The 20960-nt window shown below is 53.5% G+C and overlaps 3 protein-coding genes across 4 annotated transcripts; 1 reads left to right on the plus strand and 2 right to left on the minus strand.

The window, feature by feature from the left end:
- Positions 1–931: 931 nt before the first annotated feature.
- Positions 932–5476, minus strand: ZNF48 (zinc finger protein 48). 2 transcript variants are annotated; one of them, XM_058569638.1, is made up of 3 exons: positions 5331–5476; positions 4705–4798; positions 932–3542 (listed from the first exon to the last, which is right to left on the minus strand). In XM_058569638.1, exons 2-3 carry the CDS (start codon positions 4781–4783, stop codon positions 1741–1743), a joined length of 1881 nt encoding a protein of 626 aa, XP_058425621.1. In that variant the 5' UTR covers positions 4784–4798; positions 5331–5476; the 3' UTR covers positions 932–1740. The 2 variants fall into 2 exon arrangements, with proteins under 2 accessions (XP_058425621.1, XP_058425620.1); XM_058569637.1 differs by having other exon boundaries at positions 4966–5476.
- SEPTIN1 (septin 1) lies at positions 4839–15452 on the plus strand. The gene is made up of 14 exons (XM_058568848.1): positions 4839–4911; positions 5042–5251; positions 5350–5625; positions 11690–11805; positions 11984–12074; positions 12173–12259; positions 12505–12628; positions 12951–13085; positions 13180–13297; positions 13931–14032; positions 14152–14251; positions 14478–14643; positions 14885–14975; positions 15080–15452. Exons 1-14 carry the CDS (start codon positions 4839–4841, stop codon positions 15164–15166), a joined length of 1776 nt encoding a protein of 591 aa, XP_058424831.1. The 3' UTR covers positions 15167–15452.
- Positions 15453–15544: 92 nt separating this feature from the next.
- On the minus strand, positions 15545–20588 carry MYL11 (myosin light chain 11). Its single transcript, XM_058569643.1, has 8 exons — positions 20524–20588; positions 17801–17839; positions 17066–17161; positions 16747–16822; positions 16438–16542; positions 16268–16346; positions 15915–15963; positions 15545–15831 (listed from the first exon to the last, which is right to left on the minus strand). Exons 2-8 carry the CDS (start codon positions 17801–17803, stop codon positions 15727–15729), a joined length of 513 nt encoding a protein of 170 aa, XP_058425626.1. The 5' UTR covers positions 17804–17839; positions 20524–20588; the 3' UTR covers positions 15545–15726.
- Positions 20589–20960: the final 372 nt, after the last annotated feature.

Genomic DNA, 20960 nt, shown 5'->3' on the forward strand with positions numbered 1-20960 from the left:
CTTAAGGACCGAAGCCGCCAAGAACCCCAGGCCTGAACGAAAAATTCTGGATTTCTAGTGTGTATAATTTGGCAGGGGTGGGACCACCAGGAGGAACCGCACGGCAGCAGGTTTTCATTGGTTTCTAGGGAAGCGTCCGATGGTTAAGATCTCGCGAGAGCTTCTATCCAGGGACCATTCCTGTACGCAGATTAGCTGAGACACCCCGACCGAGAAGTTGCCAAGCGATCCTGTACTTATTTTCTTAGAGGGGTGAACGCCCTAGTCTTTTTTGTCCCTGGCCAATCAGGTCAGTTCCTCTTTCCCCTTCCCCCCTATTGGCGCCCACCTCGGAAAAGGCTAGGATTGGGAGTCTTCCTGCTAATGACGCACGGGTCGCTGGGAAATACGGTTACCCTTTCCAGGGGACGAAGAGGCATCCCCTTTGCCCTCCCTTTGGGCTGTGCAGCCAAATGACCTGTTTCTCGACAAATAAAGAGTCTCGGGGAGGTGGCGTTTCCCAGTACGCAGAGCTTCAGTGTCCGGGCCTTCTGCGCCTGTGCCAGACCGGCCGCCTGTACCAGACCGGCCGGCCACATTTCTCCCGGTACCTGTCGCCATAGCAACAGCGCTCACTGAGCACCCCTCCCACCCCGTGGCGTCGCGTGTTTTCCCTTTTAAGGGTCGCACTCATTGCTGTGGCATAGGTGGCGCCTGTGAGCAGCCAGAACTCAGGTCAGGGGCATCAGTTGACAGACTTGGTGGCCGTTTTTTAAGCCGATGTCAGAGCTAGAAAGTGGCTGACTATGCCAAGCGAACTTCTGTATTTGACGGGCGCAAAGAGGGTAAGGGACCCACACAAGTTTACACATGGCTTATGGGTTTCACTTGTGTTGACCATTCACCTTTTTCACCTTTCACCATGCACTCACACACAAATAGAGTCCAAGCCTCAGACAAGAAGCAGTTTATTGGTGAGGAGACACATGGAGATGTGGCTTTTGGGCCTTGGATCTTCTCTGGCCTCTCCTCACTCCAGTCCTCCGCTTTTCCCAGCCAGTTTGTTTCTGCTGATATCCACCAGAAGGACCTGGGCTTGGCATTCGGAGCAGATGAGTGCTCCTTCTGCCATCCTGGTCTATGCTGCCATGTCCAGGTGTCAAGGTGGTTTGGGGTTCTCCAGGGCAGATAGGTCTGGGCTCTGTCCAAGAGCACCCTTTCTGGCTAAGACCATGTCCAGTGTCCTGAGGCTGGGTACTGCCTGCCACACAGTAATATTCTCCCTATCAGAAGGATGATCAAGATGCCCCTGCCTCATTCTGTCACCCTAAACTCCAGAAGTCTCATTGTTGCAGCTCATAAGGTCAAACAAACCCTGGTTCCAGGTGCCGGTCTCCCAGGGGCAAGGTTGGGAGGGATCAATTCTTAACTGGTTAAGAGGCAGCAGTAATTTAGGGTTAAAGGCCCTCAGGCTAAGACCAGTGGATTCATTCAATGTATCTGAGTGCCTACTGTGTACTAGGCAATGTTCTAGAAGCTGGGGGTATAGACCACACTGGCAAGGTCCTGCCTGAGCCCAGCCAGGACAGTTTCCTGAGCTTCAAGGTCATTGTCTCCAATCTCTATTTCTATCTATTCACTCCTTTTTCCCGTTTCTTCCCCTCCTTCTCCCCCCCACTACCTCCCAGGCCCATTCTTCTCTGCTTAAGCAGCAGATACCCTCCCTTTGGTCTCTTGGGCCTCCACCCTCCCTAGACCCCATCATTCCAGTCCTGTTAGTGGCTCCTCCTTGAGCGGCCTTGCCCGACCATCCCCTGTCCCAAAGGGCCTCAGGACCAGGTGCCCACGCTGGTGCTTGATTCGGGCAGAACTGTCACCAAAACCCTTGCCACACTCTGCACACTTGTATGGCTTTTCCCCAGTGTGTGTGCGCCTATGTTTGACAAGATCTGAGCTCCGGGGGAACTCCTTCCCACAGAAGCCACATACATGGGGCTGGCTGGGTACAGAGGGCTGGGCCCGGACCCGGGGTCGGGGGGCTGTGGGTGCGGTGCCAGGGGGGTTATGCAGCCTCAGGAGAGTGGATGGTGGTGGTGGCCGAGCCCGTTCACCACGGTGGGTGCGGAGGTGCTTGACGCGGGCTGAGCTGTCGGCAAAACCCTTGCCGCATTCAGGGCAGAGGTAGGGTTTTTCCCCTGTGTGCACACGATGGTGTTTCACCAGGTCTGAGCTTCGGCGAAAGCCCTTGCCACACTCAGGGCACTTGTGGGGCTTGTCACCCTCCAGTGGTGGGGGCGGCTCCCCAGCCTGTGGGCCCCCAGGCTCTGGCTCCAAACCAGGCAGGCCAAAAGGCCCATCACCCGAGTGTGAAGGGCTTCGAGGTGTCAGCGGGGGGCTGGTGCCAAGAGGAGGTGGGGGTGGGCTTGAGCTGGGGGGTGGGCTGGGGATCAGGGGGGCCAGAGGGTAGCCTGGGAAGCTGAAGTCCTGGGGCTCCATGTGAGTGAGGCGGTGGCGGAGAAGGGTGGAGCTGAGACTGAAGGTGCGGTCACATTCCGGGCAGGCATGAGGCCTTTCGCCACTGTGGGTGCGGAGGTGCTTGACCCGGGCAGAGCTGTCAGCGAAGCCCTTGCCACACTCAGGGCACAGGTAGGGCTTCTCTCCTGTGTGCACCCGCAGGTGCTTCACCAGGTCTGAGCCCCGGGCAAACTCCTTTCCACACACATCACAGCCAAAAGGTTTGGGCCCCAGGTGACTGCGCTGGTGGCTCAAAAGGCTGCAGCTGAGCACAAACCTTTTGCCACAATCGGTGCAGATATATGGCTTGTCCTGGCCCTTAGGTCCCTGTGCAGCTGCCGTGGCTGCTCGAGATGGCTGCCGTCGGGGCATCACAGGCCGGGGTGGCTGCTCCCCCCGGTGTGTCCGCTGGTGCTTTATGCGGGCAGAACTGTCGCCAAAACCCTTGCCACATATGCCACACTTGTAGGGCTTCTCGCCGGTGTGTGTCCGCTGGTGTTTCACCAGGTCAGAACTCTGCCGGAAGCTCTTGCCACATTCACCACAGATAGTGGGGCGCTCACCAGCAGGGATCCTGGATCGAGGAATCTTTGGGGGGCCCTGGGCTGGTGGTCGGGCTCTGTAGGGTTTTTCACCACTATGAGTTCGCTGGTGTTTGATACGGGCAGAGCTATCCCCAAAGCCCTTGCCGCAGACCCCGCACTTGTAGGGTTTCTCCCCTGTGTGGGTCCGCTGGTGTTTCACTAGATCTGACATCTGCCGAAAGCTCTTGCCACACTCGCCACACACAGCAGCCCGATCATTAGCCTGGCCCCAGCGTGGTTCTCCCAGCAGCCGGGGGCCTCTGTCCCGAGCCTGAGGTTTTCCTGGCCCCTCTCTCTGGACCCACAAGTCATCCCAGGTCTGGATGCCTTCCGGTTTGAGAGAGGCATTTCCTACTTCATGACCTGGGGCCAAATCTTCCTCTTCCTTGAACCCCAAGTCATCCTCCTGTGGGGTATGTTCAAACTCATCCGGGTGAGAAAGCTCCACATTCTCACTCCCTAGACCTGGGGAAAGAAAAGGAAGTCGTAGACCCTGCCCTTTAGCTCAGCCCCTATCTTCCATAGCAACCTTCCCAGGAAGGCTTCCTTGACAATCTGAGGTCACAAAGCTCTCTCTCACTCTCTCACCTCCGAACTTCTGAAGCACTTATTATTGTTTGTGCCTCTTATTAATAATAGAACTTCCTTATTCTGTGCCCTTAATATGTGCCAATCACTGAACTAAGCATTACTGGATGCTTGCAAACAATCTTACGAGGTAATACTATTACTATCCCCATTTTACAGACATGAAGACTCAGAGAATTTAAGTTACTTGCTCAAGGTTATAAAGGCTAGAAAGTAGCAAAGCCAGGTTTCTAACTCAGGTCTGATTCCCAAGCCTGTGTTAACCACTACATTATATTGTCTCTATTTGGAAAAACTAGTATTTGCTATTTATATTTTATCTTTTCATATTAGCCCATTCTGTAATTTGTTACTTCAATCATCTTGTGTGTATCTGAGAGGACCCAGCACACACCTGTCCCTCAAGATGCTTGGGGTTGGTAGGAGAGATAAAATAAAGCATAAGTAATTATAACTGTTGGCTCAGAATAACTGTGCTGTCATGAGAGAGGAAATAAGGAGACAAGGCTGGGCTTTCACAGCAGAGAAAAGAGTAAACCATGGAGAGGAATGGAAGATTAAGCTGGAAAGGGATGTTGGGACTAGATTAAGCATGTAAGGACTGGATTGAACACTAGGGTAAGGCTTTTAATTAGTGGGCAGAAGGGAGGTAGGGAAGGTTTTTGAGAAGGGAGACAGGATTAGATTGGACTTAGATCAGTGTGGCTGTAGAGTGTATCACTGGAAAGAAAAGGGCTGAGGGGAGGCTGCTGCAATTGCCAGGATGAGACAGAATGAGGCTTGAAGTAGGGCAGAGGCAGTGCGAATGGTGATGACTGTCCGGGAAGGGGAGAATCCTTGAGATGACGCCCATTAAGGCCTGGCGCACAGTAGGTTCTCAGAAACACTGGCTCTTTCCCTTGGCCTTTGCTCCCCTCCCCCTCTCTCTCTGGAAGCACAGTTCATATCCGATTTTTCTGGGTCTCGGCCAGGTAAAACCAACACCGGGGTCCCCACCCAGCCATTACCTGCCCACGGCGGCGAACCGCCGCGCCCTCACCTGTGCGGGCGCCTCTCAGCTGCTCCCTCTCCTCCCGGCCATGGAGATCCGGGCCCCAGGGCTCCACCGCGCGCTCCATCGCCAGCACGCCGCCCTGAGCAAGGAGACAGACACAATCCCACGGTCACACAGGCATGTGCGGCCCGCGGCGCCCTGCCGCTGCCCTCTGCCGACCGGCGCGGACACCGGGCAGCGTCCGGGTCCGAGGTGCGGGGCGCGGCGCCTGGTGACCCCCGCCTGCGCCGCCGTCCGCCACTGCACCTGCTGCTCCTTCCGGCACGCAGCCGCCCCTTCACCTCCCGGCCACCACCGGCTCCGCCACGCCGGTGCCCTCCAGAGCTCCTCGGCTGGGCTCCGGTGCCCGAGCCGCTGGCGGCTCCGGGACGCGGGATCCGCGCCAAATCGGGAGGGGTCTCGGACCCAGGCGTCCCGGGGGCGGCCGCCGGGGGCGGGGACGGGAAGCGGAAGCGCTGGGCCGCACCGAGCCGCTCTAGGACCTCGGAGGAGCCGCACGCCTGTGGGGGCCGCTCCCGTCCTCCCGAGCTCGGTGGCTGGCGGGCGGCCGCGTGCCGCGGAGAGGGCTACTCTAAGCCGAGGAACAGTTGCCCGAACTCGGTGGTATTAACCGTGTGCCTCCTGGGCTAGAGCTGGGTGATGAGGGCCGAAGACGCTGCCTAATGGTCGCCCTGTGGGGCTACCTGCGCCGACCTCCCCGGCTGGCCGACAGCGCCAGCCACCCCAGCCTGGAGAGACAAAGAGATCCAAAGACGGACCCAGAGAAAGGGGTGGGGGAAAGATCAAGGCAGACAAAGGGCGGCAGAGGGCGGCGGAGACCCCAGACGGGGCGGGGGCGGGGCGCCGAGACGCTGGAAACAAAGCGGGGCCGGTCCGAGAGGCCGAGGGTTGGGGGTGGGGCCGGGGGTGGGCTGGGCTCGGGGAGACCGAGGCAGGAGGAGAGGCTAGTGGCTGGCGCCAGATAAATGCTGGGAAGAGGCCGGCGGATAGAATCAGACCTGGGGCCCAGAATAGAGACTCACAGACATAAAGTCATAACCTAGGAGCCCTTAGTCAGAGAGGACACAAAGGCAGAGAGAAACCGAGAGACAGCGGCAGACTGAAAATACAGGAGAAAAAGATTGGCCGCCAGAGACAGAGATGTAGAAATATAAAGTCATCGAAGCAGAGTCAGAGGAGCTATAAGAAAAGGCAGGGAGCCGGGGGAGAAATAGGCTCAGAGGCAGAGGAACAAAGAGTGAAATAAGCAGAGACAAAGAGACAGAAACACAAAGAAAAAGGCCATGGGGAGGCTAGGGACAGATCCACAGCCCTACAAAGGCCAAGCCCAGGGAGAGGCTGAAACATTAAACCCTCTTTTCCAGCTTGGTGGGGCCCTGGCTGGGGCTGTGTTCCAGCAGATCACAAGTTGATCACAAGCATGATCCCAAGTTGCCTTTGGGGAGAGGGGAGTGCCTGGAAATGCCTGCAGCCGGTCTAATGATGGAGAGGGGTAGCAGAGGTTTATATATTAATTCACATTTATTAGCACCTCAGTGCTAAGCCAACAGTTTGGCATAAAGAGATCAAACACATGTAAGATTTGTTCTTAGAGTGCTACCAGTTTAAAGGGGCAAGCACACAATTCCTGAAAAATAGAGGACTGTGAGGACATGAGAGTTACATGGATCTGTTCAAGATGGTGTGGGAGAGGAGGAAAGGTTCTAATCTGTGGGAATGAGCCTGCATGGCTCTGTGTGCCTGGTATGTATGGATGTTAGACACTGATAGAAACAGGGACCATAATATCAATCAATACATATTTAATTGATCACCAACCAATATCTAGACACCGTCTAGGCCCTGGAAATACAAAGAAACTCCTCAGAGAGCTCTCGGTCCAGTAGAATATGGAGATGTGCAGATGATGTGACATATTCTGTACTAACCTTATGACCAAGATATGCAAGGAGTGTAGTGCAGAGAAAGATACCTTCTGTAGAGTTTAGTGGCTGTGGACACTTTCTTTAAGGTCATTAATGCAGAGTTAGATTCTCGGCCTTGTCATTTACTACTGTTTGACCTTGGAGAAGTTACTTTTGTTTCCTGAACTGTAAAATGGGGATGATAGTATCTAACTTGAATGGTTGAGAATTGATATATGTAAAGCACTTAGCAAAAAATATCAGCTATTACTCTTTTGGCTGGAGTAACCAAGGAAGACGGTGGCATTTTTGAGCTGACCCTTTCAAGACAGCTAAGATTTCAGCAAAGTCTAGAGCCTGGCTGAAGTGAGGGCTGAGTGAAGACCTCCAGGCAGAGGGAATGAAATGAACAGCAGACCATACACTAATTGAAAACCTATTATATGCCAGAAGTTTGAGATCCAAAGATGATTAAGACCTATCTTCAGGAAACTAAGGCATAGTTATGTTTTAATGTGTCATGAGTTTACATGATAGGAAAGCAGTGGAAGCTAGAGATAGAATGGTAAGTTTATTCATTTGTTCCACAAACATTTCCTGGGGATCCACCATGTGCTAGGCACTTGTGCTGGGAAACAGAGGTAAGAGGGTACCAAACGGCAAAGAGCCAGCTGCCCTTGGAGGAGCCTCCCCCAAAGGCTGGCCAGCTCACACACCATACTCACTTGCAGAGCTGGCTCTGACTTTGAGAAGACGAAGCCTGGAGTTATTAGGTCTGAATCTGAACTCAGATCTAAAGATACAGAAGCCCCTCCAGGGATGTCTGATGGGGGCATAGGTAGTTATGAAGACATGAGGGCAAGGTGAAAAAGAACTAATCCAGATGACTGTTAAATGGGAAAACTGCTGTCCACCATACACTGCCCCATAGGAAGCTCAAGGGGGGCCCTTCCTTTCTTCAAGCAGACAGGCCGCAAACCTTATCATATGAATGATGGGGCATAATTTGTTGGAGTTAGTAAGCATGTAAATGGAATATTGTGTCACTATTAATTCGTGTCATCTCTACACTTAGCACGAAGACCAGCCAAGAGCCTTTTCTACAGGATGATTTGTTAATATGCACAAGTGCCTTAAATATGTGACTTCCTTTGACTCAGTAATTCTCCTTATAGAAATTGGGCCCAAGGAAATGGTTGGACAAGCGCACAGTGATAGTACCACAAACATGTTCATCCCAGCTCAGCCTTGTTTATCACAGGGAGGACTAGGAAACAAGCTAAATACTAAGCATCTATAAAAATGATAATGTAGATGTGTATTTATTATAATAGAAAGATCTAGAGAACACATGAAGTGAAAAAAGATTTCCAAAGTTATTGGATGATCCTAGTTTTGTAAATATATATTTATATGTATAGGCATGGGAGAAAATCTAGAAGGATAAAAATCAAATTGGGGTTCTATCATGGTAGTGATATTAGATGTAAATTTTTCTAATCCACTTGTGTTTTCTAATTTTTCTATGAGAATATGTGTTGATTATACAATAAATAAGTGAATAAACATGTTATTTTCTTAAAGCTGTTGAATAACTCAGGGAGAAGCTGATCAGAGTCTGAACCCAGGAAAGGGCAGGGGGTGGGGGGCAGAGAGAAGGGGACCAATTTTTCTGATCGATAGGAAGGACTTGGAAACCAATTGGATATACTTGTGAAGAGTGAGAGAGGGAGGAGTTCTGAAGTTTTTTTTTTTTTTGGTGAGGAAGATCGGCCCTGAGTTAACATCCATTGCCAATGTTCCTCTTTTTGTTGAGGAAGATTAGCCCTGCACTAACATCTGTGCCCATCTTCCTCTATTTTGTATATGAGGTGGCACCACAGCATAGCCTGATGAGCGGTGGTAGGTCCATGCCTGGAATCTGAACCTGAAAACCCCGGGCAGCTGAAGCAGAGCGCGTGAACTTAACCACTATGTCACCTGGCCGGCCCCAGGAGTTCCAAGTTTTAACTAAGACCATAGGGCTGTTCAGCCTGATGAGAAATGCAGGAAGAAGGGTTGCTGTGGGGGTGGGGGGTGTAATTATCCCTTCCCTTGGCTTCTCCAAGTCCTTTGTTTATCCCCATTACGCTACATTTTTAGCACCAATGCTGTGTGTCACACTTACTTGTGGCTGTCTCTGTCTCCCCAGAGGGCCGAGCCCTGACTGATTCACTCTGTCTGGATCCTTAGCAACTAATCCAGAAGAGCAGTCCCTAGATTTGAGCTGGCGGCACTGTCACACCCCTCAGCTCATGTAATAGCAATAACTTGCATTCTGTGTGAGCTCATCTCAAAGGCCAGGCATGGTACTAAGAGCTTTATGTGTATTAGACCATATAATCCTCATCATCACCCTATGAGGTAGAATTATTAATGGTGCCATTTCACAGATAAAGAAACAGATAAAGTCACAGAGAGTTTAAACTAAGATGTTCAGGGTGACACAGCTAGTAAGATCACATAGCTCTTAATCACTATATGTCCCTATAATCATATGAACCTTACACAGCCCCTGTGAGTTCAATGTGGCAGGAGCTTCCAATCCCATTTGATAGATGAGGAAAGTAAAGCCCGGAGATGTGACTTTCCCAAGGTTACATGAAGAGAACGGTATAGAAATGAGGTTGAAGTAAGGATAAGATATACACATGGCAACAAGGATGGATCTTAAAAAATAGTGCTGAATGAAAAAGTTAACAAGCAGAAATATGTATTCATACATATATAAAATGATTTGTGTAAACATGTACTGTATACTACATCTTTTAAAAAACTTATACAAACCAAAAAATTACACATTATGCACATTAGAGTGGTTGCATTAGGGTGAGGAGGGAAAGGAGTGAGCGCTGAGGCTCATTAGTCTGCTCAGCCTGCCAGAACAGAATACCACAGAGAAGGAGGCTTAACAGCAGGCACTTATTTTGTCATAGTTCTGGAGACTGGAAGTCCAAGGTTAAGGTGCCAGCAGGGTTGGTTCCTGGTGAGAACTCTCTCCTTGGGTTGCAGACAGCTGCCTTCTCACTGTGTCCTCACATGGCCTTTTCTCCGTGCCCGCGTAGAGAGAGATTGCTGGTGTCTCTTCTCCTTTTGAGGGCACCAGGCCTGTTGGATCAGGGTACCACCCTTATGACTTCATTTAATCTTAATTACCTCCTTCAAGGCCCTGTCTTTTTTTTTTTTTTTGTGAGGAAGATTAGCCCTGAGCTAACATCTGTGCCCATCTTCCTCTACTTTATATGGGATGCTGCCACAGCATGGCCTGACAAGCAGTGTGTCTGTCCCTGCCCGGGATCCGAACCTGCGATCCCTGGGCTGCCGCAGTGGAGCGCAAACACTTAACCACTACACCACCGGGCCGGCCCCAGGGCCCTGTCTTCAAATGTAGTCACATTAGGGGTGAGGGCTTCAACACATGAATTTTGGGGGGACACAGTTCAGTCCATAACAGTGGCTAAAAGGGAAATAAGAGATAGAATAAAAAGGAGTGGAGAAAGAAAATGGGGTTAGAGCAGTAGGCAGGATCCAGATCAAGCAGGGCCTTGTAAGTCATAGTAAGGAGGCTAGCTTTAAAGGCTCAGAGATGTTAATTTACTTGCCCTAGGTCACCTAGCTAATAAATGCTAAAGCCAGGGTTTGTATATTTAACTGATTGAGTCCAAATCCCATTGTCATCCAGAACCACTCTGAGACCTGATAACAAAGTGGAAATGTATGTGACATGAGGAAACTGCAGTTCAGAGAAGTTGAATGACTCACCCAAGGTCACACAGTAAGTGGTAGAGCTGAGGTTTGGGGAATTCTTTCTGCCTCCAAAGCAAGGCTCCTTTTACATGGTCTGTAGCCTCTCAACCTTTGACCTTGACTAATTTCATTCACTCATTCTTTCAGGCATTTATTCATCTAGCGTATTATTATTGTTATTTATTTATGGTTTTTTGGTGAGGAAGATCAGCCCTGAGCTAACATCCATGCCAATCCTCCTCTTTTTGCTGAGAAAGACTGGCCCTGAGCTAACATCCGTGCCCATCTTCCTCCACTTTACATGGGACGCCGCCACAGCATGGCCTGACAAGTGGTGCATCGGTGCGCGCCCGGGATCCGAACCGGGGCCGCCAGCAGTGGAGCGCGCGCACTTAACCACTATGCCACGGGGCCGGCCCCAACATCTAGCACATTATTAATTGGCCCCTTCTTTGTGCCAGGCCCTGTGCACTGGGGATATAGACATTAGGAAGACATGGGCCCTGTCCTCAGAGCTCAGCCAGGAATAGAAGAGACAGTCAGGGAAGTACATGTGGGCCTTGGAGGGGCCTGCGAAAGGTGCTGGGGAGTCCAGAGGAGGGACAATGCCTCTGCCTAGGATGGTGGTGGAAGATCATGGTGGAGGAAGATCAGAGGAGGAAGGAGAGCCCTTTGAATCAACCCTTTGATGGATGAAGAGGACTTCACCTGGTGCAGAAGGAAAAGCTCAGTGTGGGAAGAGCCAAGGATATGGGCATTTGCCAAGGGCAAGTGAGAGACAGGGTGATGAGGTCAGACAGGGCAGGCATTGGCTGCCAAGCCAGAACTCAGACTTGATTCTGAGGTCACTGGGAAGCCCCTGAAGAGGTTTGTGCAGGCGAGTGCCTTGGCCAGGATCCTGCAGGAAGGTCTCTCTAGCAGGGGTGTCCGAAGACCTGAAGTCCTTTTAAGAATCCACTGCATGAGCTGGCGAGGAAAACTGATGGCTCCTCCCACCTCCAATTCCGTTATGGCTTTTGGTCCACTCAGACCCTGGAAACATTTTTTTTAACACTCTCTGTCAAAGCCTTCATCTCACTTGCTAGAGAGACCAGCCTGCTTCCTTCCTCTCTGCCTACACCCCACCTCCCACCAGGGTGATGGGGCTACAGTGGGGCTTGGAATAAAGGTGTGTAGAGAAGAGGGATTGAAGCTTCCTATAGGGGTGATAAGGAAAGGGATCCAGGAGGTGGGGACTCCAGGTATTCTTGGTCTTGGCTTTCCTTACCTCTCTGGGCCAGTTCGAGCATCTCAGCTTCCTGCATTGCCTGCCCCCTTGTTTGCTGCACTCAACTTCCTGCCCCACCAGAGGAAGTGGGGAGCGAAAGCAGGTGCAACGACAGCTAGCAGGGCCATGGTGAGTCCTTATGCCCAGGAATCTGGGTATCTCTGCCCCTAACCCCCAAACCCCTGGGGTAGCCAGGCCCAGGTCAACCCATAGTAGGCTGACTTCTCCTAGCCACTGAGCTCAGGTTGTACTGGGGGCCCTGCCTGTTGCTTCCAGCAGCCTCATATTGTCTACCCCCCACCAACAGGACAAAGAGTATGTGGGTTTTTCCGCCCTCCCCAACCAGCTGCACCGCAAGTCCGTCAAGAAGGGGTTTGACTTCACACTCATGGTGGCAGGTCTGGGTGTTTTGGAGAGGGGGCGGGGGGCGGGAGGCGGTCCTCAAGAGACCCTGGCTGTCCCCTCACCTGACCAGTTGGGCATGTCCTGTCCACAGGGGAGTCAGGCTTGGGGAAATCCACCCTTATTAACAGCCTGTTTCTCACCAACCTCTATGAGGATCGGCAACTGCCAGAGGCCAGTGGTAAGACCCTCCCCATCCTCTCCAGGCACTCTGTGTTGCCTCCTCCCCCACGTCCCCAGGTTGCACTCTTTTCCTTTCCCTCTGGGTCTCCCATGACTTTCTGGGGATACTCAGGCAGCTCACTGCTTTTCTCTGAGACTCAGTTTCTTCCCCTGAAATATGAGTGGGGACCGTTGATACTGAGAAAGGAAGTTAGTCCTGCCTCAGACCCCTACCCAGCTCCCTGACCTCTCCCTGCCCCATAGCTCGCTTGACACGAACACTGACCATCGAGCGCCGGGGCGTGGAGATCGAGGAGGGGGGCATTAAGGTGAAGCTGACCCTGGTGGACACACCTGGCTTTGGGGACTCAGTGGATTGCTCAGACTGGTGAGGAGTGGGAGAGGGGATGGGGGCTAAGGCTCCCCATATGGCTACTCTGTGGATACTGAGGGGTCAGTTACAGGGCTGGTCTGTCCTGGCCCCCACCCATCCTGACCCAAAAGGTGGGGCCTGTTTCTGGTGGCCATGTGGCCCAAAGTGCCCTGTGCTTCCTGACATCTCACCTACACCCCTGCCAGTTTCTTCTGATGTCTTTGGTTGGAGCCAAAAAATGATTTCTCACCCACCGCCACAGTCCTGGCTAGCCTTGGCCCCTTCCCTGACCTGTGGCCCCTGACCTCTGACCACACGCTCTCTCCCTGTACCCCAGCTGGCTGCCCGTGGTGCGCTTCATTGAAGAGCAATTTGAGCAGTATCTTAGGGATGAGAGTGGCCTGAACCGGAAGAACATCCAGGATTCCCGTGTCCACTGCTGCCTCTACTTCATCTCACCCTTTGGCCGGGGGTCTGGGGGGCACCCTGGGGGTTGGGGCATTTGGGGAGGGCTTAGGGGGGTCTCTGAGCCCTGAAGATGAGCCCTGACCAATCCCTGGGTACAGGCTCCGGCCCCTGGATGTGGCCTTCCTCCGAGCGGTGCACGAGAAGGTCAACATCATCCCAGTCATTGGCAAAGCAGATGCCCTGATGCCTAAGGAAACCCAGGCCCTCAAGCAGAAGGTATGTGTGCTGACCTCTGACCTTTGGCCCCACAAGAAGCCCAAAGACATGATCAAAGGTGAACTCAGCTTTGACTTCTTTGATCTTGTGGTAGCCTTTTTGGAGCGTGATGTGTCAGGCTAGACTGTGGGAGAAAGTTTCTGAAGAAAGTGGGTAGTAAGCTGCCTAAAGGAGCCATGTCTCTGGAGGGTCAGGATAGAATTCCTGGGCTGGATGCTTGGCTAAGGCCTGTCTGAGGGCAGGGGCATAGACACAATGATTCCTGATAGCCCTCTGGCCCCAGCATGCTGATGACCCCCCTCCAGTGTCCCCAGAGCCCTCTCCCTCTGTTTTTGCTATGTCTCTCTCTCTTGGTCTTTTGGTGTCTGCCTCATCTTAGAATCTCACCAGCCTGTCTTTGCTGTTAGAGTGTCTTTGTCTCAGTTTTTCACCATCCATGTCTCTGTCTCTCACTGTCTCAGATTTTGGTTTTGGTCATTCTGTATGTCCATCTCTCACCATCTCTGTCTTTCATGTCTTCGTCTCTGTCTCTGACCACCCACTATCTGTACCTATACCTCACTGTCTCTGGCCATGCAATGTCTGTTGCTCACAGCCTCTGTTTCTCAGTGTCTTTGCATTTGTTTCTCTGAGATCCGGGACCAGTTGAAGGAGGAGGAGATCAGCATCTACCAGTTCCCCGATTGTGACTCTGATGAGGATGAAGACTTCAAGAGGCAGGATGCGGAGATGAAGGTGCAGAGGCAAAGGAGGAAGGGGCAGAGAAGCAGAGGAGGCGGATGTCGAGGTGGAAGCTAAGAAAGAGGTTTCTGCCCAGGAGGGGCCAATGATGATCCCTGACACCTGCGCTCTAGGAAAGCATCCCTTTCGCAGTCGTCGGTTCATGCGAGGTAGTGAGGGACGGCGGGACCCGACCGGTGAGGGGACGCCGCTACTCCTGGGGTACCGTGGAGGGTGAGTAAGGAGGAGAACGCGTTCTGAGGCCAGCAGGGAGCCCAGGCGCCTCCGAGTCAACTGCACCCAACATGTGAAGTTGGGACGATCTCTGGCCCCGGGGGTCCTAGGAGCCAAAAGAGGGGTCCTTGGGCTGGAGACCGCGGACCCTCCCCTAGAGCGGCGGCAGACTCCGGGCAGACCCGACCCAGGGCTGGACCCTGACGCTCGCCGGTCCGCCCCCCAGTGGAGAACCCACATCACTGCGATTTCCTGAACCTGCGACGGATGCTGGTGCAGACACACCTGCAGGATCTGAAGGAGGTGACGCACGATCTGCTCTACGAGGGCTACCGGGCCCGCTGCCTACAGAGCCTGGCCCGGCCTGGGGCGCGTGATCGAGCCAGCCGTAGGTAAGAGCCCGAGCTGACTCCTAAGTGCTTCTAAGGCCCCGCCCTCACCATCCATGACCCCGCCTTCACCATCCAGATCTCTCTCCCGGAGTCTTTCCCCACCCATTTTGCTTACGTCTCTAACCTCAAAAACATGACCCCGCCTCCTAGACCCCAATCTCGCCCGAGACCTTGCCTCGCGGCCGTGACCCACAGCCACGGGTCCCGCCCTTGACTCCTGTCCCTTTCCCCTATCCCCTAGTAAGCTTTCCCGCCAGAGCGCCACAGAGATCCCGCTGCCCATGCTGCCTCTGGCCGAGACGGAGAAGTTGATCCGCGAGAAAGACGAAGAGGTGAGAAAGCACCTCGCTTCCCCCAGGACCAAGGCCCCAAATCCTCTTCAAAGTCCCTTTCTGGCTTCGCCCGGTTCCACCGCCTGCAATCTTGCCCCACACAGCTGCGCCGCATGCAAGAGATGCTGGAGAAGATGCAGGCCCAGATGCAGCAGAGCCAGGCTCAGGGCGAGCAGTCGGACGCTCTCTGAGGTCCCCGCCGGGGCCCTGCTTTACCTCGGCTCCGCCTTCAGTTCGTCTCTTCTCCAATCCCCGAGCCCCAGGCCGCCCAGCGCCTAACCCTGGCGCTCCAGCCTTGTAATGCCCGCCCTTGCGCTGGGTTCTCGGGCTAACAGGTTCTCCCGATCCTGGAGTGTGTAGCCCCGCCTTTGGCTCCGCCCCCACTCTCCCTCCGCCCACTTCACGATTCCCTGACCCCTGAACTCCCGCCCCTCTTCACCCAAGCTGTGACTTCAATAAAAACTGAGTTTCCTTGAGGCCACGCGAGTCTTCTCTTTCTCGGCGGAAATAAGTGGCGGGCGTACCGGGTGGAACCGCCCCACCCAGGCCTCCGGGCCACTGTGTATTCATTCATTTGTTGGGTACTCGCTTTGTGCCAGGCAGTGTTTCAGCCCAGTCTAACTCCCTCTCACAGAAACCCACTGAAGGCGCCGCCGGTAAGAAACAAAGACCAGTTCAATTTTATTAGGAGTTGAGGTGGGTGGTCTGACTGGCAGGAAGGCATTGGCCAGCAGAGGCATGAGTGAGTTCCCTACTCCTGGTCCTTGGCGTCGCCATGCGTGATGACGTAGCAGATATTCTTGTAGTCCACGTTGCCGCCCACGTCAGGAGGGAAGGCCGCCCACATGTTCTTGATCTGGGGAAAGACACCGGGCGTCGCTTACCTGTTCCTTACGCACCCCACCCCCTCTGCTTCTTCCGGGCCCCTCCCCCACTCACCTCTTCCTGGGAGAAGCGGTCACACTGCGTGGTAAGCAGCTCCTCCAGGCTGGAGAGAGGTGACATACAGGGAGTTGAGATTGGGCTTCGTGATTCTGTTCCACTCCCTCCTACCTCATCCTTGTTTCCATTCGCAGTCTCGCCTTGAAAACCGAGGTCACTCTAGATCCCTCACTGGTCTCCCAAACACTCTGGTCTCCCCTCTTTTGCCCTTGCCCCCATATGTGCTGTGAAAATTTATTCCTATCACCCATTTCCAGTCCTAATTTCTCCCTCATCCCTGGCAATGCCTAACCCTTGGTAGGAATTTAAGGAGGCTTTCTGTGTGAGAGCAGTTGGAGGGGGTCACTTACAACTGCTTCTTGATGGTGCCCTTTCCATCAGGATCCAGGACCTTGAAGGCTCCAGTGATCACGTCCTCGGGGTCGGCACCTGGGAGTCAGAGGGCACATGAAGCTGAAGGGTCCCTGAAGGGTCTCTCCCTGAAAGGTCTGAGGGCTTGGAGCAAGGACACTTCATTCACCTTTGAGCTTCTCCCCAAACATGGTCAGAAAGACAGTGAAGTTGATGGGACCGCTGGCTTCCTTCATCATGGCATCTAGCTCCTCATTCTTCACATTGAGGCGCCCTGGAGCAGGGTGGGGGGAAGCATGGGCTGGAGTGAGGTTCTGGGTCCAGGGGATGATGCTTCTCATAAACTCAGGTCATCCCACTGATTTTTCATCTGGGTAGACTGAGGCCCAGGGTGGAGCTGGCAGGGCTGGAACGCAAGGCTGCTGAATTTCCAGGACTCTGCAGCCTTGAATCTTTACAGGTGGGGTAGGGGGCTCACCCATGGCTGCGAAGGTGTCCCGCAGGTCCTCCTTGTCAATAATGCCATCACGGTTCTGGTCAATTACGGTGAAGGCCTGTGGAGGGCAGGGGTAGGGAGGAGTTAGGTCCCCATGGCCAGGCTTCAGCATCCCTACCCCAGGCAGATCACATTCTGGTCCCCAGCCAGCTGTTCTCTTACACCCCAAGCTGGGAGGGGAGCAAGGAATTCTAAACTCTTCCCCTCCCCCCAAACAGGTGCACATTCCAGGAAAGGGGTGGGGAGAGGGGCAGCAGGGTATCTTTGGTCAGCCTTCAGTCTCTTCTCTCCCCTCACTCACCTCCTTGAACTCCTGGATCTGAGTCTGGTCAAACATGGAGAAGACACTGGAGCTTCCGCCCTCTGCCGCTGCCCTTCTCCTGGCCTTCTTGGGTGCCTGGGGGGTGAGGGTTGGGCAAAGAGATCCATGGGCCAATCCCTATTCCTCTCTGGAGGCAATGGATTAGATTCGGGGTTCTTTGAGTCCATTCTTCTAAAGCAACTCTTCTGGTTCTAGGCTTCCCCCTCCTATGACCTCTTTGCTGAGGGGACTTGCTTCACTTGCTTCTCCAAATTCCTATCTGTAGACCTTGAGTCTCTATCCCTCCACGCTATCCAACAAGTGGAAGGTTCCTCCCCTCCACAGTGCCCCGAGCCTGCCTCCTCTGAGTCCCAGACTTGCTGTGTGACCTTGACCCACTCATTCACCCTGTCTGAACCTCTACTTTCTCATTTGTAAAATAGGAGTAGGAATCCTCGCCTGGCTGGTCTCAGAGGATTTTTGGAAGATGGAGTACAGGAAGGTATGGAGCGTGCTTTGAGAGGGACTGAGCTCCTGTGAGTGGAGTGTCTGAGCAGATTATCCTTGAATGGGTCCTTTAAGCCATCATTCTCCATGCTCCCTATTAGTGGTACTAAGAAAGGGAGGATTCATCTTTTTTCCTCTTGCTGGACTGGGAACCAGCTACTTTCTTTCCAAGGGTGAGGCTGTCTTGAGGTCTAGGGGCTGGGGCAGGGGCTGGGGGTTCTCACTCACCATGTCTTCAGTCTCCTGGGGGCAAGGCAGTGGCTCTGGCTGGAAAGGAGCAGAGTCAGCCTGGGGCAGTCCCTCTGGGGTTATATAGTCCTGCCCCAGGGAGCCCTTAATACCAGGGTAACCTTAGCCCTGCGGGTGCCCACCCCCCAGATACCAAAATAGCCGGCTCAGGGCCTCTCCTTTATTGGAGGGCCGGCAGCAGCTGGAGCCCAGGGAGGGAGGGAGGAGGGAGTGGGTCTTGGGATGCCTGTCTCACTAGGACCTGGGCAGGAAGGGATGTTCTTTCTCCCAAAAGGCAGCTGGAATGTGCCAGAGTTCAGAGAGGGCCCAAGCTGAGGACAGTACTGAGATCAACCAGGCCCCTGCTTCCCCTGGAGTGGGCCCAGATTTAAACCCAGTAAGTTTATTGAGCACCCACAGTATGCCAGGCACTGGGCTGTGCTTTGTGGGTGCACTTTGGCAAACACACCCCTCCTCCCCCTACTGTGGAGTTCACAGTCAAGAGTATGTATGTGTAGGAGTAGTGGCAGAGTTTAAGGGTAGGAGAGAGCTGTCTGGGGAAGCTGAAGGATCAGGAAGTATATCCCCTTCAAGGAGAGGGGGGATTTTGTGAGGAGAGATGCGGAGCATGGAATCCCTAGGTGTGAAGAGAACAGAGAGCCTGGAACAGAGAGCCTGCTCTGTGATCTTGGGCCTTGTGCCTCAACTCCCTGGGCCTTGGTTTCCCCCTCTATAAAATGGGGATGTAATTTCCATCCCACAGAAGTTTTGGATGTGAACACTATTTGGAAACAGTTCAGTGAAGTATAATCATTATAATTAACATTTAGGCCCAGCCTTGGTGGAACTTACAGGGTAGCCATGGAGACAGGATAAATGCAGAAAATGCAAAAAGTACCAGCTGGTTAGGAGTGCAAAAGTAGAGAGCATAGCAGCCCTGGTTAGGAGTATGGGAATAACTTTATAAAGGCCAGTAGAAGTGAGTCAAGTGAGAGGGGAGGAGCAGCAGAGGGCACAGATGGTCAAAGGCCTGGAGAAGTGAAAGATCAGAAGTGTTCAGGTTGCCAGAATTGTGATGGGGCTTGAGCAGAGGATGCAAGGGGCTGGAGACCAGACACTGGAGGGTCTTCAATGCCAGGCTGAAGGCTGAGACCTTGGGAGCCTGGGAAAGGTTTCAAACAGGAGAAGAATATGGTCTAGTGGGAGTCTATAATCACTTCTTTGGATACTGGTATGAAAGTTGGAACTCAGAGGAGGGGAATCAAAGATACCAAGAGGGAAGCTAGTTGGTCACCTCCTGGGTAGCTGGGGTGGCCAGTGGCTTCTCTCTCCATTCTGGGCAAGAACCAGCTTGTCTGACTGTGTGACTTTGAGGTACCCTCTCCCACCCCTCTGGGCCTCTCTACCCCAGTACTCTCCATACAGTGGAGGTCTGGGGAAATAGTGGCTGAGGAGGCCCCAGGTTGGCAAGGACACCCATCTCCTCCTCCTCCTCCTGCTCCCTCTAGGATCTGATGTCCCGAGGAAGGTGCCTCCTCCCCTCCTCCTCCTCCAGAGTCATGCCAATGTCTCTAAGACATTTTCTTTTCTGGGCACTGGGGCCCAGCCACCTGTTGTCTCTAAGAAGAGAGAAGGAGCCACCCTAAACTTAGCAGCTGCCCTTGGCCTCCTGCACTGGCCCCTCCCTGCCTCAGTCGACAGCTGCCTCACCTTATACGGTTACCATGGGGGTCCAGGCCTAGGGAGGAGCCCACTTATTACTGGGCTCTGGGAGGGAGGAGAACTCCAAAGAGGGGAATGGGGGAAGTGCTCAGGAAGCTTGGGTCAAATGGAAAGTGGGGAAGTTGAGAAGGAGATCAGGAGCGGTGTATCTCAGACACTGAATGGGAGTTCACAGGATCTGAGGCTGAGCTGGGAGTGAGAAGCCTCAGAGAACTCAGAAAACCAAGGAGGAACTGGGAAGTAGGGAGCTGGGCCTGACTGAAATTTCAGGATGGTGGACTCTGGATGGATATTGGGGCCCTCTAACCCTGGGGTTCAGGGGAATGAGGGTCAGAGAGGGGAGAGGCTCGCAAAGTCAGGGCTTTGTGTTTGTGCTTTAGGGTAGCCGAGAGGACTCATGTGATTGGCATCTGGTTTCTTAGCAGAAAATGAGGAGCATAGAGAGGTGTGGCAATGAGGAGAAAGGAGTTGATGGGACAGGTCCTGGATCCCCAAAAGAATAAGAATACCGATATGGGAGTTCATGGTATTGGGAATTAATGGTTTGAGGTCTGGGATCCCCACTAGAAGGGGGGGGGCACTCAGAGGATGAGGTCTGAGGAATTGAAGCCTGGATTCTGAGGAGCTCAGATAGATGGGGGGCTGTGAAAAGGGTCTTGGGGCTTGGAATTCCCGCAGAAAATGGCAGATCCAGAGAGATGGGTTGCTTAGAGGATTTGTGGGCTCTGGTTATAGTCGCCTGGGCTTGGAGTGTTGGGGTTGGTTGCGGGCCGGGATGAGAATTAGAGTCAGAGCGGAGGTCGAGAGTACTTGAGCAGGGCAGTGGATCTGTAGTGGGGCTCGGAGTCTCACAGACCACCAGAGCGCGGGGGCTCGGGAGCTGGATGGAGAATGGCGGCCCAGAAAGGACTCAGGCAGGGCAGCACGGAGCTCTTATTGGCTAAGGGCTGCACTAATGCCCCCGACCCCCGCCCCCTCTCCGCGCTGTCCCCAACTGTCACCGTCCCCCTGCGCTTGCCTCCGGCTGTCACCGATATCCCTGCGCTGGCACCGCCTGCTGGCAGCACCCCTGCCCTTTGGATGCTTCCATTGGCTGGGACTGAGCTGTCTATCTTCCCCCCCGTTGCTAAAGTAAGAGAACGCGCTCATTGGCTGACAAGGCAAATTAATCGCAAATTTGGCCCGCCCCCCATCTGTCATTCCTTCTTGACCTTCTTGGGATACCTAAAGAATTCCTCAGCTCTTCCTATTGACTACGGATGCTGTCTGTCACCGCCCAAATGGACATCACCGTCTGTCGTTTGACCTCCGCCTACTCCTCTTTTCATTGGCTCCCCTTTTACTGTTCCTATTAGCCACGCCCGCCTCTTCTCGCACGGCACCCGCCTCCTTCCGCAGTCATTCACTCTTCAGTCATCTTTATTGGCCAGGCGGGTCA

The sequence above is a fragment of the Diceros bicornis genome, chromosome 26 (genome assembly GCF_020826845.1).
Source record: "Diceros bicornis minor isolate mBicDic1 chromosome 26, mDicBic1.mat.cur, whole genome shotgun sequence".
Classification (NCBI taxonomy): Eukaryota; Metazoa; Chordata; class Mammalia; order Perissodactyla; family Rhinocerotidae; genus Diceros; species Diceros bicornis.